At 43.9% G+C, this 17,973-nt stretch overlaps 1 protein-coding gene across 2 annotated transcripts in view; it reads right to left on the bottom strand.

Annotated features, from left to right (window-relative positions):
- Window positions 1-3,847: 3,847 nt before the first annotated feature.
- Window positions 3,848-17,973, bottom strand: part of LOC119436685 (eEF1A lysine and N-terminal methyltransferase homolog) — a 56,519-nt gene continuing 42,393 nt past the window's right edge. For both annotated transcript variants that reach the window (XM_049659662.1, XM_049659656.1), the window contains 3 exons: window positions 16,762-16,898; window positions 14,422-14,546; window positions 3,848-4,121 (listed from right to left, as the gene is read on the bottom strand). In XM_049659662.1, coding sequence (XP_049515619.1) covers window positions 3,865-4,121; window positions 14,422-14,546; window positions 16,762-16,898 — 519 coding nt within the window. In that variant the 3' untranslated portion in view covers window positions 3,848-3,864. The remainder of the gene's footprint in view (window positions 4,122-14,421; window positions 14,547-16,761; window positions 16,899-17,973) is intronic.

Below are 17,973 nucleotides of genomic sequence, written 5' to 3' on the forward strand. Positions count from 1 at the left end.
CGCGCTGTAGCGGGTGACGCGCGAGATTCGCCATACACGCTTGCATTGCGCAGAAGTCCTGGCGCTGGACAGTTCCCGCAGTTACAAATTACCGCCTAACCATACTTGAAAAAACAAAACAATCAGCTTGATATATTTAACCTTCGGGCGAGGGGAGAGGTCTGGATGAAGTATTTTAATCAGCTGCGCCCAACGATGGGTGTGCCTTACTGCACGAAATGGTTGGATTATCAAATGCTGGAACTATTGAATCTCCGTCCAGAGATAGTCTACGTAGCATTTTAGTATAAATATATATCTTATCACCATCAAAAATCTAATCAAACCACTTACAGGTGTAACTGCCGAATTTTTTTGTGTAATCACGACTTATCATATATTTATTTATTCATTTATTCATGATACCTCAAAGGTCCCAGAACGGGACATTACATAAGGGGTGGGCACGTAGAAAAATGGCAGGACAGGTTAGGTGCGTGACTTGAAAGATGGTCTTCAATAACAGTTTTGAAACGGGAAATGTCGGTGATGAGGGCAATGACAGATGGAAGGGTATTCCATTCTCGGGCTGTGTGCAGAAAAAAAGAACGCTGATATGTGGTGGAATAGGCGCATGGAAGGTACACAGCATTGGGATGCGTATGGCAGGAGAAACGATGCACTGGAATGTTGATTTGGTTACCTGAGGGCAGCGAATGAAAGAACCTAAAAAATAAAAAAGACGAGCACTTTTGCGGCGGGAGGTGAGCGAGGGAAGACACAACCGGGATTTTAAAGCTGAGACACTTGTATTACAGAAGTAGTCAGAGAGAATTAACCTGGCAGCACGGTTCTGAACCGATTCAAGGGAATTAATCATATTAGCCTGGTGGTTGTCATAGATAGCACTGGCATATTCTAGTTTAGAACGGATTACGGTTTTATATGCAAGTTCATTTATTCATGATACCTCAAAGGTCCCAGAATGGGACATTACACGAGGGTCTGCGAGGTGGTATGTTCGTGAAAGTGACCTCGGTCGAACGCGCAGGGCCATTTCAGTGCCAATAGAACACTTAACTGAATATTTTCTAAAGGCCTGTGACACTTCTGCTTTTATCGATTTCATTTTCAGGCCATTATGTATAAGGGCTACCCTACTACTTGTTTCCCGGCAGCAGCAAGAACAGCAGATATTTTATATTTTGAAGAAATGAAGACCACCTTATTGTGACGTGTTCCGGAAATCTGAACTGCGGTGGTTGCTTACGTACTCGAAAAACCGCTACCGAATACTCGCTTTGCCCCAGTTTTTATGCTTTATACACGGCATTTAGTTGTTGATCCCGGTATCCTCAGTAAACTATGCGGGACACAGTATTAATATTTATTCGAAGTACAAACAACATCCTGAGTGACGAGTGATAAATGTTTTTATTGCGATAGCAATTATATAGACACTTCAACCAGATTTCTTCCGTCGCCGCGCGGGGGACGCGCACTATCACAGAGAGCGAATGCACAGCGGAAAGCAAATGCGACCGTGGCGCGAAAGGCCATGGGGATATGGGAGGGAGGGAGGCGGGGCATCGCTGTGCTGCGGCACCAAACGCTTATCTTGCAGCAGGCCGCAAGGGGAACTGGCCACTCAATCTCTCACGCGAAGGCAGCGCGGGAGGGAGGGGTGGGGGGCGGCAGCTTCTACTCTGCCAACAACTGCGTTTGTACTTTGCCCCGCTGTGGCGGTCGCCCGCACCGTCTCTTAAAAGCTATCTCCACACGGCTCTGACCTTCGTATGCGCCGTGCATTCGCCGCTTAGTTTCCGTTGAAGCGATAGACCGCATGAACCTTCGCCCGCTGCGACGGCTGCACTTGCTGCCAACGTTTTGACAGTCGTTGTCTGCGGACATTCAGTGTGATCTATTCATGTTTGCTTGTGTGCGCCGACACCACGCTTGTTAATTCAGTTAGTAAGCAAATGTGTCCAAGTTTATGCAGCCGATAAAACTACTATCCCTACTCCAAACAGCTCTCTACTAATTTGCTATCGCAATTGATGCTTCGCTTTTCGAGCAAAGCCGCGACATTTTTCTGTGTAGGTTCATTGCAGGCCTTTGTAGAAAGTTACATATTGAAGTGTGCCAGGGTGCCATAACGCCGCTTTCCCCGACTCCTAAAACAATTGCATTAGATATGGACTTGAAATTCCATGAAAATAAGGAGAATTCTGAAAGCAGTGTCGTTGCGAAAATCTCACTTTCCTGGTTTAAATGCAAGTGTTGCAGATAATTACTAAACCCTTGTTTTCCCATTTGTTCCCGTGCACCATACGGGATGCGTATAGGTTGCTTCTCCGATGTCCTCGGTGAGCTAAACAAGGCATCTTGTTTATATCTGGGATAATGAAATTTTCTGATGAAGTAATGTGTATTGATGAATTACTTTTTTTGAAGTTTCCAGCAAGAAGTGCTTCAAAGCATTACACGGGGAGAAGGGTTAAAACGGAGCACTAATATACGGGTAACTTTTCAAAGTATGCGATGTAATTACAGGAAACTGAAACATTTAGTGCAGCTGTTCGAAAGAAAAACCAGCTTCACTAAAAATCTGGTTGTAATTCACCAAGTTCGCACACTTCTGCCGTCTTTTTCTTTTTAGTATTGAGAGTAATTTAGGTTGATTGTACTTCGTTCTGTATAACCTCAACAGTACTATTACCTTAACTAGCGACACATTTATGCTGTAGACTTAAACACCAAGTACAATTCTTTGTTTAATTAGTAAAATTGACAGCAACAAATGTGCATCTTTTTTTGTGAGCTGCACTGCTGCTACTGGGTTGGATCAGGGACCTCTGGACACTCAATGCAATTTGTCCCTGCATCACATATAGATTTTATAGCGACAAGAAATAAATGCAAATTCAAATAATTTTTCGCGCCTCAATGGTTCACCATGTGTTTTGAGAAATAGGTCTATTATTACAAATAAAAATACCTGACAGATGCATTTCCAGGCTTTTTCACTTATTATAATAGTAATAAAAAATATATATATATATGGAGAGAGCGAGAGTCTGATCTGTGGTTTGCCCCCCCCCCCCACTCGAGAAATAGTTGGTACGCCTCTGTAACTATTACCGTTTTCCATTTCTTGAATATAAGCATCTCGTAGCGACAACACCAAAGAGAATAACGATGCAGAAAAGTATTGGCAATCTCATTCGGGCTACAGCTCTTTTTCATGTCAAGGTTCAGGATCATGGAGCACCTTCCTCTGAGCCAAAGGCACCTTCAATAGGGGGATACACATCATTGCTGTAAGAAGGAATTTTGCTGTTGTCTATTGTGAAAACAGACTGAAAATGCACGCTAAATGCCGTGGCGATTAGCTTAGGTTCACTAGAGGGCACATTGTTAACAATGAAAGTATTGCTAGAACTTACATTAGGAAATGTTGAGCTCCAAAATTTTCTAGGGTTACTGCACAATAAGTTAGTTAAGGTAACATTATAGTAAAAACCACTGGCTTTCTTTGTCTTAGCGCGATATTCTTCCTTAATAATATGAAACTGTGCTGTAGCATGGATGTCACCTGCACACTTTAGGTGTCTCAATCTGGAAATGCAACTGGACATGTGTAGTAATTCTCTAGTCATCCAAGAGACCTTTGGGTTGTGGCCAAGAACCACAATGTCCCTACCTATTAGTAGTAGGTCAGTAAAAGAGGTGGAGCTGTTTTTACACAAAGCTATCAAATTCTGAAAAAAATTGTGTTTCTGCATCATGGCTACACTGTATCACAGTGCTATGGCTAAACCAGCATACGGTTGCATATGTAATGATGTGAAAGGATAGAAAAGCACAGTTTTGCGCAAAACAGTATTACACAATATTTAATCCGTCCATAAGGTCAGCTATGTTAGCATTCTTGGTCGTCTCCATGGTGTTCCTGAGTTGCTCCACATTACTGATGAATGTCTTCATTGTTGTGTCACATTTGCTATTACTTAAGTAAAGCACCTCATTAACATTGTCCGGTATCTTCTGGACGAAAACTGCACAAAAAGCATTCTTCAGCCTTTGGTACACTTCTTTCTTCAGAGCTTCATTGCGGCACACAAAATTTATCACCACAGCACCTGTCAAAGTTGGAGAGATAAATGAAGCACAGCTGATGATAATGCGCCATTGTGAGAACTTATGCAGTTTAATATCATTATGTGAATGTCATAAGTGCCATAGTGCAGCTGGTTGAACCAAGAATTCCTCACGTACAAAAATATCGCTATCAACTATAGCACACCTAGTTGCAAAACAGACCATTAAAAAAAAAGAGAAATGGCCAACACTACCAACAATTTGCTTCTCTCTCCACACACAGACAGACAGACAGACACCACACACGCACACACACAGGAGGTGAATAAAGGGACATGCATGCACATATGCGTGGCTATGAACAAAACAAATTACAGGCATCCATTTGGCTGCACATTATCAAGCAGCTTGGCTTCCATGGTGTAAAGCGCACAGACAACAATAATGCAAACATCTGTCCCCCCCCCCCCCCTTGTTTTATTATAATGGGTGATTTTCTTAACTCGAAACAGAATATTTTAGGAGAGGACCACCTCACTGTTTCAAGCACGTTTTTTTTTTTTTTACTATTTATCCCTTCGCTTGCCAGACTAATATTAGATGGGTGAGTAGCCACAACAGTGCTCCCATTAATTAAAACTGATTTAATTCTAATTTTACCTTTCAAGGCCAACTGCAAGAAAATATGACTTTGCCCATATTGGTAATAAATGAGTAGCACACAGTGTTTTCTTTAACTTCGAACATTTTGAAAAGAAGTAAAGCCTACAAGATTTACTCGAACTACATCACTTCAGAATACCGTATTTTCTGGTGTACATAAGACGCACCCCGATACTTTTCGCAACTTTCTAAGTAAAAATTAGTGTACAAGACGCACCTGTGTATAAGATGCACCTATATTCACGCACTTGCCACGAAGAAACTTTACAATGTGTGGTTCGAAAAATATTGTGAAATGCCGTACTTAACAATTATAACATCTCGGAGCACTAGTCTCTGTAAGAACATTTATGAAGTGCCAAATTTTACTGCGGCTGTGTGCGGTCGCGCAGCCGTATCTTGAGAGCAATCTGCAATGGGGGACACAGTCTAGGTGTGTCCGTGGCTCGTAGCTTTGTGCGTGCTGTGTGTTCTCGGCGCTCAGTTTGCGTTGAAACGATAGACCACACGAAGGTCACTTCGCTTGCTGGTGCTGCCACGTTTCCTCATGCCAGCGTTTTGACAGCCAGTGTCCACGGTCATCGAGTGTGATCTGTTCATGTTTGCTGTACGCTTGACACCATGCCTGTTAATTTAGTTAGCAATCGAAGGTTTAAAAGTCGATACGGCCGATAAAAATACTATCCTTACTTCGTATGGCTCTCTGCTAATTTGCTATCGCAATCGATGCTTCCATCTTTCGGGCGAAACTGCGACTTTTTCTGTGATATCGAAATGACGGCCTGCTGCCCAGTTCCCGTGCTCCTTTGCATACTCTACAGCAGTCAAATTAACCTTCGCTGTGTAGCTCTCGTTTAGTAGGTGGCATACTGCAGGCGAACTGTGAACGACAGTGATGCAAGCAACCCAACCAAAGAAAGCTGCAAATGGCGACTGGCTGGAATCTGCCCAGTGTGCCGAACGCCAAACCAGTCGGGCAAGCAACGCAACTGTCACTATCTTTTGCCATTTTAGCTCACCGCTTGTAGCTTCCGAGACTCGCGCAGCCTCCGTAATTTGAGAACTCGCAAAGCGACGCGTTTTCTTGCTTTCTTTTCATTCTCTTGACTTTTTTTTTGTTTTTTTTGTTATGGAACTAGTTTTGGGAGGTTGACTCATCGTTATTACATTTGACACATTTGCATCGAGCTGTCATAATAGTTAAAGAAAGACTAATTAGCATCAACGAGAGTTCCTTTACAGTTTGCAAAAAAGAAAAATAGATACATATAAGACGCACCGAAAAAAATTTTGAAAAAAAAAAAAAAACCTGCGGGTTATACACCGGGAAATATGGTAATTACCTGTGCAGGCAGACATTATTTGAAAAAAAGGAAAAAGACACAGCAATCCATTCACTAAACTAATTATGTTAATTAACTTCTTAGTTACAAACAGTTACGGCACATGTTCATATTGTAAAGTTGAAGTGAATTGCCATAACAAACTAGTTCCGTATTATTACATTTGAAAATGCCCATGTAGGCCATAACTGGCATCAAATTATTCGTTCAATTTACCCAATTACACATGTGGCACTGCGAAGCATGACTTGCAGTGCGACCGCCCTGTGACATAGCAGGGTGGTGTAAAAATTCACAATATTGCGTGATAAAGTGGTCGGTCTTGCCCCTGCTACTCAAGTGACTACATGTACAGTCAACCACAAAAGTTTGCGGACCACGCGAGCGCGTGCCAGACTGCCTATCCGCGCCACCTAGCGGTACGCCACCTAGCGGCGACAGGGGCGCTCTCCCGGATATGAGCCCTCTTGGTACTCGCCTGCCTGTCAATTTTTTATTCCCGTGCATGACATTGTTAGTTCGTTGTGTTGACGCAGAGCGCTGTCTGCGATAAGACCGCCACATATCTGGCTTGATAGCAGTATCGGAGCAATCACTGCAACCTTTGTCGACTGGTGTGCCAGTGGGTAGATAAGTTTCACGAAGCGCTGCGACGATTTTTTTACGCGACGTTTACTGGCGCACTTTGGTTGGCAGCATCTTGGTCCAATGAGTGTTGCTGCTTCTGCGTCTTGAGAGAAAGGGTAGGGAGGTGTTTCACTGTCATCAAAAATAAAGAAAAAGCGGATGCATAGAAAATTTTCTTTCACACATAGGCGCATCTTCGCATCAGTCGCTGAAAACGCAGTAGACTTGCTTCAGGCCACGTGGTGATTGCCTATTTGGAAAGATGCCGCTGCGTGTTCCACTTGACGAAAGAAGGCACATTGTGCGTTTATTTATAGAGGGAATACCTCAGCACGAAATCTGCCGCCAAACCAACAGGAGCCGGACTGCCGTGAATAGGATTATTCAAGCTTTCCGCGACGATGACAGATTCAGAGATATGGAGCGCAGTGGGCGTCCAAGGGCCACGACTGAGGAAGAGGACCGCCTGATTACGGCCGCCATCGTGGCTGATCCTTTTCAAAGTGCAGAGGATATCCGAGAAGCGCTCTCACTCACGGTATCGTCTGAGACTGTAAGAAGAAGGCTGAGTGAGCTTGGCCTGCAGTCTTTCGTAGCAGCACAGAAGCCCTGCCTCTCAGACAGCCAGCTACAAGAACGACTCATGTTCGCTACAGCAATGAAAGATTGGACAACAGAGAAATGGGGCGATGTCATCTTTAGCGACGAGTCAACTTTTTCCACGCGCTGGGACCAACGGAAGCGGGTTTGGCGTCCACTAAACTGCAGGTGTGTTTACAGTGTATTGGCAGTTAATTCACGAAGCTAATTCTGCATCACAACATGTTTCACGTAAAATGAGCTTTTGGACATTACGAGATTTTTCTGTAGTGGTATTATGTTGAAAACATTAACGATTGTTTCATAGTACTACTTACTCTGAAGCTAATTAAAAGCTGCCAGTGGGTCTTTCAGTACTATCTAATGATGTTTGCACGTTTTCTATTGCAACTCTATAACAGCATTATAAAGTTCATACGCAAGAGGAATCACAACATTTTTAGACGCGCCGCTGGAACCCAATTGTATGCTATTTCTTGCAGATATCTGCCTAATTACACACAGAGTGTTCTATCCAGTGGACGGTGTTCCGTGAGCGTGTGGGGAGCAATCAGCAAAGATGGCCTTGGTCCCCTTGTGCGTCTGGAAGGGCCCTTCACTGCGTCACGGTACTGCGACGTCATCACTAGACACCTCGTTCCGTATGCGCTGGACGGTCCCTTCAGCGACGGCTGCTATTTTTTTCAACACGACCGCAGCCCGATCCATAAAGCACGTATCGTCCAGTCATTGCTAGAAGAACATGCTGTTTGCCAGCTTGAGTGGCCTCCATGTGGCGCCGACTTGAATCCCATAGAAAATGTCTGGGGCATGTTGAAGAAACGGCTGTCCACACGAGCCAACCGCGGCCGCACGGCCGATACGCTGTGGCAAGCGATCGCACAAGAATGGGAAAGCCTGCGCGGTCGACCGGAGATTACTGAATCTTTGTACGAGTCGATGCCCACACGCATCAATAAGGTGCTAGAAAACGGCGGACATTTCACTTCCTACTAGATCATTGAGAGACCTATGTTTCATGACACTTCTGTAAATGTCTTGTGAATAAATTCATCCCCTTCAGACACGAATTATGATGCACTGTCTGCAAATGCGTCAAATGCGCATGGCATCATTTCAAGACGCTCACTATTACATTCCAAGAAAGAAGACGAAGCAATGTGCTGTTTTGTGCGAGTTTCAGTAAAAAAAATTAATTAGCGTATAACTCATTATCTAATTATTCTGAAATCCGTCAGCTTCAATGCTTGCATAAAAAGAATCAACTATTAGGCCCGAAACGCATGCACACTTGCTTTTTCGGTTGTATTCGTGTCGACCGGAGAAAAAAAATACTCTTGACGTTGGTCTTGGAACGCGGCACGTCGAACGATTGTCTAACATGGTAGTGTCTCCAGCAAAGTGATCATCTGCAGCAATACGCAGGACAATGAAGTTAACTGACCGCTAGTTGTCCCATCAGGAAGCGGACACGAATGTGCACACTGAGTTTTAGGTTATTTGAAGAAACACGTGGCGTGGGACGCGCCTCCGAAGTTCGAGTCCCCAAACGAGGACGCCGTGTCGCAAAGGGTTATAAAAAGAGTCATCGCACCCGATTATTTCTTATTTTTCTAAATGTAACCACTATAGCAGCGCGGTGGTTGGGGCTTTGCGCAGCAAAACCTGGGCGCAGGCGATCAAATCCCGGCCGCTACTGTCACTTAGCGATGGGGGAGGAACGGAAAAATTCTGCCTACTGACTAAGCATCTGTGTCCCATGGCTGCCTCACCGCTCACTCACGAAAAAAAAAAAAAAAACAGCATGGCTACGCGAAAATAGAACTGATAACAGCCGAAGAATACGCTGTCTGATTACTTGTACTGATATTCTGCTCTCAAAATATAAGCAAGTAGCCCTGGCTAACAAAGAGCGCGTCACGTTGAAAGAGATAGGTAGAAAATATTTGCGCACAGTGCGAAAATAGACAGGCCATAGATTTAAGGAGGGATGCGTCTTCAACGTAGCGCTGCTGTCGATCCCTGGTGACGTAGCGGAAGTGTCGCGAAGAGGCTCTTGGCCACGCGCTCGCGTGGTCCGCAAACTTTTGTGGTTGACTGTACAATTGAGAGTTGCGCAAGCTGCAATCGGAATCAGCTCGTGGGAAGAGGTAAGTGCAGCAGCAGCAGGAGTGAGCTACATATATAAACGCTGCCAAAGGCTGGTTTTGCAATTACATGAGCCTAAAAGTGAGTAATTAAAATTTCAATTATAGAATTTTAGATTCGTCACCCAGACATCGCAACTTATCATTCCAGTATTATGCACCTCTTCAGGTTATTCACTTGAATAAACCGAATTGCGCTATACGCACTATGCAATATTTAAAACTCATTTTGAACTAAAAAAAAGAAAGACACAGTATGTGCACCAGTGTGCAAGCTCAACATGCCAGCACAAGTTACATCACATCAAAACATTAGGCTATGAATGTTCATCGTATTACAGTTAAACCTGGATATTACGAAATTGACAAATTCCCGAAAAACTTCGTTATAAAGAGGATTTCGTTAAATGCAGGTTCGGCACGAAAATTCGAAAAAGAAATAGTTTAAGTAAGCAAAAGGGTAACAGACGGCAGAGCTCACCCAAAACATTTATTTTGCGGTAAAAAAACTGTGTGATTTTGCTTTGTTGTTTGTTCATGATGAACAGCAGCACTGACCGTTCGTACGACATCAATGAACACAATGCTGCTCCGTCATCGTCCAGCGAGCCCGCGGCGCAGCGCAAAAGGTCGATGGCGTCCAGCACCTCCTTCGCGGAGGGCATTGCGCTTGCCGAGTCGTCCTCCCAAGGTCCGTTGTCGTCACTGCGGTCTCGGATAGTTTCTGCCAGAACCTCATCCGCCATCTCCTCAGTTGTGACAGCGCAGTTGTCAGCATATAAAAAATCACAAATCTGCACATCGTCCGGGACTCCTCCATTCGTACGCAGCGAGATACAAGATTCGGCGAGATTGAGCGGGCATGAAGGCTCCTCCTCGTCAGCGTCTATTTCCTCAGCCTGAACCACCTGAACCTCTGTTGATATACGGGCCTTGCGGAAGCAGTTCGCAACAAATTCAGCGGTTGTTTCTCGCCAAGACGCTTCAAGCATCTCAACTGCTTGTAGAATGACTACCTGCGTATCTCGCTGCAGACGAATGTTCAGGAGCAGTTTTTGGATTAGTTGCCGATGATATGAGCACTTGACACTCTTAATTCCTTTATCAAGGGGCTGTATGAGCGATGTGCAATTCGAGGGTAAAAACTGCAGTTAAATGTTGGAGAGCTCGAGCCCATCAATCTGGTGCGCAGTGCAATAGTCTATGAATAGACAAATCTTGCGTACTTGCCTCTTGGCGTCATTGTTGAACTCCGTCAGCCACTCACTAAATATGTCACGCGTCATCCAAGCTTTCGTGTTTGCCACATATTTTACAGGCATCCTGTGGGTTCCTTTGAAGCATCTAGGTCGGACACTTTTGCCGATGACCAGCGGGATTCGCTTGTCGCTTCCGTCTGAATTTACGCACAGTAAAACAGTCAAACGACGTTTGCTCTGCTTACCGCCGTGGCAGACGTCTCCTTTAAGTGTAAGGGTACGGTTCGGAAGCAACTCGTAGAAAAGCACCGTTTCGTCAGCGTTGTACAAATCCGACGCTTCGCAGCGCTCCGAAATACCTGGTAGCTTGTGTTGGATCCATGAGTCGATGCCATCGCTATCCGCAGAGGAGGACTCACCACTGATCACTTTGCCGACGATCCCGTACCTGCGTTTAAAACCTTCGAGCCACCTGTTACTGCCTTTTAAATCATCGCAGCCCCGGATGCAAGCATAATCCCTTGCTTTTTGCTGCAAAACAGTGCTGCTGATGAGTACGTCTCGTGCCTGCATGTACATAAACCATGTGAACACAGCTTTGTCGAGGTATGTTGATGACTTCAACTTCTTCTTGCCGTCCGTGCCACACTCCACAGCGCTGCGAATCGCATCTTTTGCGTTTAAAATTGTGGACAAAGAACTAGCTGGGATGCCAAATTTGGCAGCTACATCCTTCTTTTTTTGGCCTCCAGAAATGGCATCCAAGATGGCCATTTTGTCCTCAAGAGTAAATATCTTGCGTATCTTCATCGAAGCACTCATCCTTGGAATGTCATATCAGGTAGATAAGTGGACGTGTGTCATTTCACACAAGCACGAGGCGTCGGAAACAAAGAGCGAGCGACACGATGGCATTCTAGCGCAGCTCACGCTGTAGTTAATCTTTCTCTCTCGACTCACCGGGTAAGAGGGTGCCTCGGCGCCCGCGCTCTCTCTCTCTTTCTGGTTACCGTCACTTCGGCGATGTTCTTCTAGACATCTAGACGCCGCTAGCCGCATCGCCCGTTTGAAGCGTATGCGCTCTCCCCCTCTATTGAAGTTGCCGCGGGGCGGGCGTGTTCTTTCGCTGGCTTGCGTGACACGCGGCGTGCGCCCAGACTACACGCTCTTTTGTGACATCGAGGGATGCAGGCCCGCCTCGCAGTCGCCGTGAATTCGAGCGCGCCAAGCGTGAAGCACGCATTCCATTGCGGCGGAGAAGGTGCTATCCGGATGCTGTTTGCGCAAAAATGACAAAATTTGGGGCGAAATCTCTAGGTTGTCAGTGGGGAAAATTCGTTATTTCGAGGGGGTCTCCTGCTGCCACTTCGTTACGTAGAGGTTTCAAATACATGTGCTTCTATGGAGAAATGGCGGGGAATAGAAAAACTGTTATATCCAGGAATTCGTTATATGGAGGTTCGTTATAAGCAGGTTTAACTGTATTGTCAGTGACTAGGCAGGCTTATTTATTGATACTAGAGTGACCTAGAATTGGAGAGTGCCCAGAACGAGCTTCTAAAAGTGAAGCCAAAATAACATAACCGCGTTCAGGGTGCTGTGATCGGTGCCTCCATGGTGCAGAGGTAGAATGCCTGCTTCCCACGCAAAAGACTGGGGTTCGAATCTCAGCAAGACCTAGTGTTTTTCTCCTTTTTTAATACTTTATACGCTTTTGTCTTTATTCTTTATACTATCTTTTTCCTGTTTTTTTTTTCTGAAGGAACTACTGCACTCAATATATAATGTAATACATAAACAGAAAGCAAAACGAATGCACTTTTCGCGCATAAAAGTTTTATTAACGAGATGCACGTAATAAAAAAGCTATAAATTGTTAAAATCAAGATTATGCGATAAAATTTAACAAGGTTTGTAAAGACACGCTTGTATCTACTAAGAAAAAGATGTTACGAAAATTATGAGATGTATAAAATGTATTATCATCTATTAGGCACTAGTATCTCCGAAAAAATTGATTGAACAGGTATTTCACTACAAAAATTTAGCTCAAAAGCACTACAGTTGGGCGCGCCGGGCTGCGGCCGCCGATGTTCCAGGCTGGTTTGCGTCGTTGTCGCTTTCAGACTCAAAGTCCGACGAAAAGTCAGCGCCCTCTGACTTGCAGCTATTCGATGTGTCGATAAGATCAGCCGCAGAGGCAGCGGAATCGCGATATCTGCGATCTCTGGAAGCGTGCGCGCCGTTTCCAGAGCCGGACATTTTTGCGATCTGCTTTGACGATCGCGAAACTTCGGAGCATGTTTAAAAATCACCGCTCAGTGATTGAAACTGCTTAGAAAACAAAAATATAGTTTCTCCTATTGCACGTCCGATGGCGCAATGTGTCTGTGAGCGGTGCAGAAGGTCTCAAAAGTGGCGTTTCAAACCATCGATAGTGGGCGGTGCTTTTTTTTTTTTGTTCTCCTTTGACGATTGTGAAACTTCGGAGTGCATTTAAAAATCACCACCTAGCGGGAAAAAAGTGAACTACTTAGAAAACTAAAATATAGTTCTCCTCCTCCGATAGCGCAGTATGTCCGTGAGCGGCACAGAAGGTCTCGAAAGCGGCGTTTCAAACCATTGATAGAGGGCTAACCATGCACAATGGGCACGGTACGGAAAGAGTTAATACTTGCTTTTGTTGCTCTGCAATGCAATAAAAAGTCAAGCAGAACTTGCAGGAATAATAACAAAATACAGATTTTTGACAGAGAGCGAGCATTTTTGCTGCGCCACCGCACGGGGATCAACAAAACTATCTCAACCAAAGCATGGCCTCTGAGACGCGCACGCATACGAAACACCGCCAACGCTGGCTCAACAGGCTTCGCTCGCTTCACTGGCTGTGCTTTCCGAAGCGATTGACGCACCGAAACGGCGCAAGTTCGAATACCGCCAAAGAAGCGATACTGTGCCTGTGCTTTCATTCTTGCTAATTATTATAAACAAAACTGTGGACATGGTAATATGCATAAACGAAGTGCATGTGAATGAGATGTGTACGGAGGGTAGGTGTAATTCATTAATTAACAGTGGAGAATAGCTTTCTTCAGCAACCTTTCTTTATTGACATAGTACTTTGACTTTTCAAAATATTTACTGGAGTGCATGGATCGTGCATACCATCAACGATGGGAGACTTTTCTCTTCGGGTGCATTCAGTGCATGAATACGCGCTATGGGATGCCGCACATGCAGGAATGAAACGTACGAATCGTTCTAAGCAGAGAGACCAGAACTTGAACGTATCAGGAGATAGTCAGGCGTGGATGAAGAAGATAAGCGAACGGAAACAGCCTGTTTTCCACATGTATTATGCAGCAGTAGAAAGAATAAAAACATAAGTGCATAAAGTATTAAAAAAGGAGAAAAACACTACGTCTTGCTGAGATTCAAACCCCGGTCTGTTGCATGGGAAGCAGGCATTCTACCTCTGCAGCATGGTGGCATGTGTGCTATTGATCGCAACGCCCCCAATGGTGTTATGTTCTTTCGGCTTCACTTTCAATGCATTGAAAGTGCAGCCTTTCTGGACACTCTCCATGTTCTAGTACACTCTAGAGATACTCAAAAGGTGTTGTGGAGGCCACCTAATGATATTTCTATGGCGTTTTACCAGTACCATTTTAAAAAACAGGATAATGCATGAACCACACAACATCACACAACCACACGCTGCTTAAGTAAATGCCAAAAAATACAGAATCCTATAAAACTTGCCCGTGCACTTAGTGATAGCTGTTAGTTCTTTCAATGTCTGCTCTGTCAGGAACTGTGCTGGTGGACAAGTGAGCCCCTCTGACAAGTCCTTATTGTCCACATCAAGGAAGACAAGGTCAAATGTTCTGCCTGTGTACAGAATAAAACAAAAGAACGGTCACCACACGAAGTAGATATTTAAAGATTATGTTTCCTCAACAGCCTCACATTACCCAACAAGAGAGAGAGCAATAATAAAAAAAAAAAATGCACAAAAGCACAGTTCTTACCTTGCCATTAAACACCTACAGCATCCTTGATTTGATGCAAAAGTCTAACATTTGGTACACATATTTTGGATAACTACCTATTTACGTATTAAATTTTGTTATAGAATGCAAGCTGCACAAAAGAGAAATGTACATGCGTGGGAGCGGCTTGGGCAAAACTCGAGTCGAGCATAAGTGAGCACAATAAAGACACGCTAAATCCACAACAGATCATGTTCACTTCGTGCAAATTCAAAAAGACAGCTCTGGAAATGTGTAGTTGGCAAAGAAGTTCTGATGCGCACTTTTCACTAGCACTGCCAATGTGTAAACTTCGTTGGTATAGCCCACAGTCGACATTTCAAACACCATGAACCCTCTTACTAATACACTACCTAAGTAGATGTAAGCGTGCAATGTTTTTCTGTTTTTTAAATTTATTTAGCACCATACATTTGTATCTTATCCCATGCATTCATCATCTCCCTACTACCACTGCTTTCATCTTCATTACCATTAAATTTAGTTGCCACATCCTTATCTGGTGCTACAAATATTTCAGTGAGCACCATTTCACACTAAAATGTCTTCTACATCTTAATTTTTTGTTCCCTCTAGGTCGTCTACAGCTCAAACTTCTGTTGCATGACAGATGAAATTTGCCAAATTTGTCTATGTCCTCATGTCAAGCACTATGCTTCCATTAAATTGAGCCCAACAAGACAGGCAAAATTGGCATTACGTGATGACTGAATCACAGGAAGTTTACTGCATGCAGGGTAGTTTTTAGATTTTGCTTAGGATTCACATTGCGAAGTAAAAGTACTCCTGATCACACCCTTCAAAGCTTGTTTATTTCTTCTCCAATCATCACCGCTTTTAACATTACTAACGACAGCAAACCGAAATATGAAGCACTTATAAAAATGAACAGTAAAAACATCCTCCCGCCACTTTCTGCTAACCCTGCAAAATCAATTGCTCAATTAATGACACACTCAATTACCGATGTAGTTAAGTTGTTGCATTAACACCTCACGCACCATTAACATAAACAGTTATTGGGATGGAGGTTCAGTGAAAAAAGCTCAATTTCTGCTCATTTTGGGCATACAGCCTCTGAAGGAATGGAACACTGTGTTGATTGCACACTACTACTGCAGAGTGCAACTCTAATACCTCTGTCACATCAGCACACAAAAACTCTTTTACGTAAGCGGTCTTTTACGAAGTTGAAAGACTTTAACGAAGAGGTGTTGCGCAGCAGACACATGGCAACAACAATCGCTTTTTGTGTTTCCTCCTGGACACGTTACCGAAAGCGTGGCGCTAGCATTCTGAACAAAATCGGCCAAAATAAACTGATGCACCTCGAAATATAAAGTGAAAACTTATTGTATTACAAGTTTTCAAATAAATTTAACACCAGATTTTTTTTTTATGTAGAGATTTATTGTAGTAGTTTAAAGAGCGTTTGCAACACTAGCGAAGTGCTCATGTTTGTCTGGCAACATTGGGCTTATTTTTCTCACGTTACTAGGTTTAGTACACCTGCTGCGTGAGATAAAATTATTTTTTACGATACCCCCCAAGCAACACAAAAATACAAATTTGCTTATTTTCTTTGATATATGACAATTGCTGTTGCCCACTGGTTTCGAGGCTACTGCTATTCGGCTGTAAAAGCGATTGACGAACTCCGCTTACAGAAAAGACTGCCCCTGAAAAAGAGATTGTTCCCTGTCGTGTGTTTGCGGGCGAAACTCTTTTTCGGGAGGTCTTTTTGCTCATAAGACTTTCGAATGACCGTGTGACAAGGGTATAAATTTCAGGCTATGTGCCCAGGCTTCACGAAAACTTGAAAGCTTTTTTTTTTTTTGCAGATCCTGCATTCACAAACTTTTGACAATGAATCAAATAGTGCGTGTCACACTTAGAGGGAACAACTTGACTAGCATTCAAGTGAAATCAATTTCTACATTTCATGCATTCATGTTATTGCTCTGTGCTACTGTGACATACATAACCAGCTGCAAACTTGCACTGAACATTTTGCTGAAAGTTATATCCAAGTCAAGAATGTGAGAGCCACATGCCTTCCTTGGAGAGTCTATCAAAGGCCTTAAGTCCATCTTCCACACCAATTTCCATGGGGCAGACCTGTGGAAGGAACCACTTCCTGGCAAGGTCTACCACTTCGGGGTCTAACTCGACAACTGTCAGTTGCAGCTGGCCATCGGTGATGCAGAAAGATTAAAGACAAGAAAAACAGAAAAAAATAATTAATAATGAAAACACATTAAGCCTTTGCGGTCATGTGTCGGGCCCCTCCTAACATGTGAAAATCTCAGTTGCGGTCACATGTCGAGAAGGGCACGACACGCGCACGCCAATTTTTTCATTGAGTTTGTTGTGACACCTTTCGAAAACTTTTTCAATTATTAACAATTGCACTTGCGTTCCAGGTCACAACTTTATTAGTGGCACATCTGAAGAAATTCACATGCACTTTTCTTGCCGTAGTCTCGAGAATGGTGATGCTTTCTCCATATACATTTTACGGAAAGCACTCATGTTAGTTTAGTGAATTTAAATTTAGTGCTGAGGTAATGAAAGGGGACGAAAAAACAAGTTGCCAGCAGTGGAAGCTAAACCCATAATCTTCACATTATACGAAGAACCTTTGCGTAATGCAAAGGTTGTCGGTTCGCTCCCATCGGCGGCATGTTTTTTTTGGGGGGGTACTTTCATTTCTCTTTATTTCTCATTTCTATACTTCAATTAAAACTCCAAATTACTTCCCCTATGATGTTCCTTGGCTTCATTATTTGTTGGCTTCATATGGTTGTGATTACAGTGGAATCTCGATGATACGAATCTCACGGGGTCACGAAAAAAATTCGTATTAGCCGAATTTCGTATCATCGAAACACAATTAAAACTAGCTAAATTAAAGAGTCGAGAGGTGAACTCACTTAGACACACGTACGTAAAAAGCATTTACAGTATAGACCACTTATAATGTAACCGTTTATAGTGCAGAACTGGCTACAACGCGGCTTTTTCCGACTCCCGTTTACCCTCCCATAGAACTCCATGTATACGCATACCGCTTACAGTGCCGCCGCGTGAGACGAAATTGCTGCTTCCGCGGGAAAATCTCGCCGACAAGGGCGGTAGCGAGCACGAGGTGCGCCCACTAATGGGAGAGGAGATCAACGAGGGCGATGCGGAGGAGGAGCATGAGACGTGAAGCAAGAGTCCAAGGGCGATAAAGTCGTCACCGCGCGCCGTATGTGCGAGT

Source organism: Dermacentor silvarum, chromosome 1, assembly GCF_013339745.2.
Source record: "Dermacentor silvarum isolate Dsil-2018 chromosome 1, BIME_Dsil_1.4, whole genome shotgun sequence".
In the NCBI taxonomy this organism is placed as follows: domain Eukaryota; kingdom Metazoa; phylum Arthropoda; class Arachnida; order Ixodida; family Ixodidae; genus Dermacentor; species Dermacentor silvarum.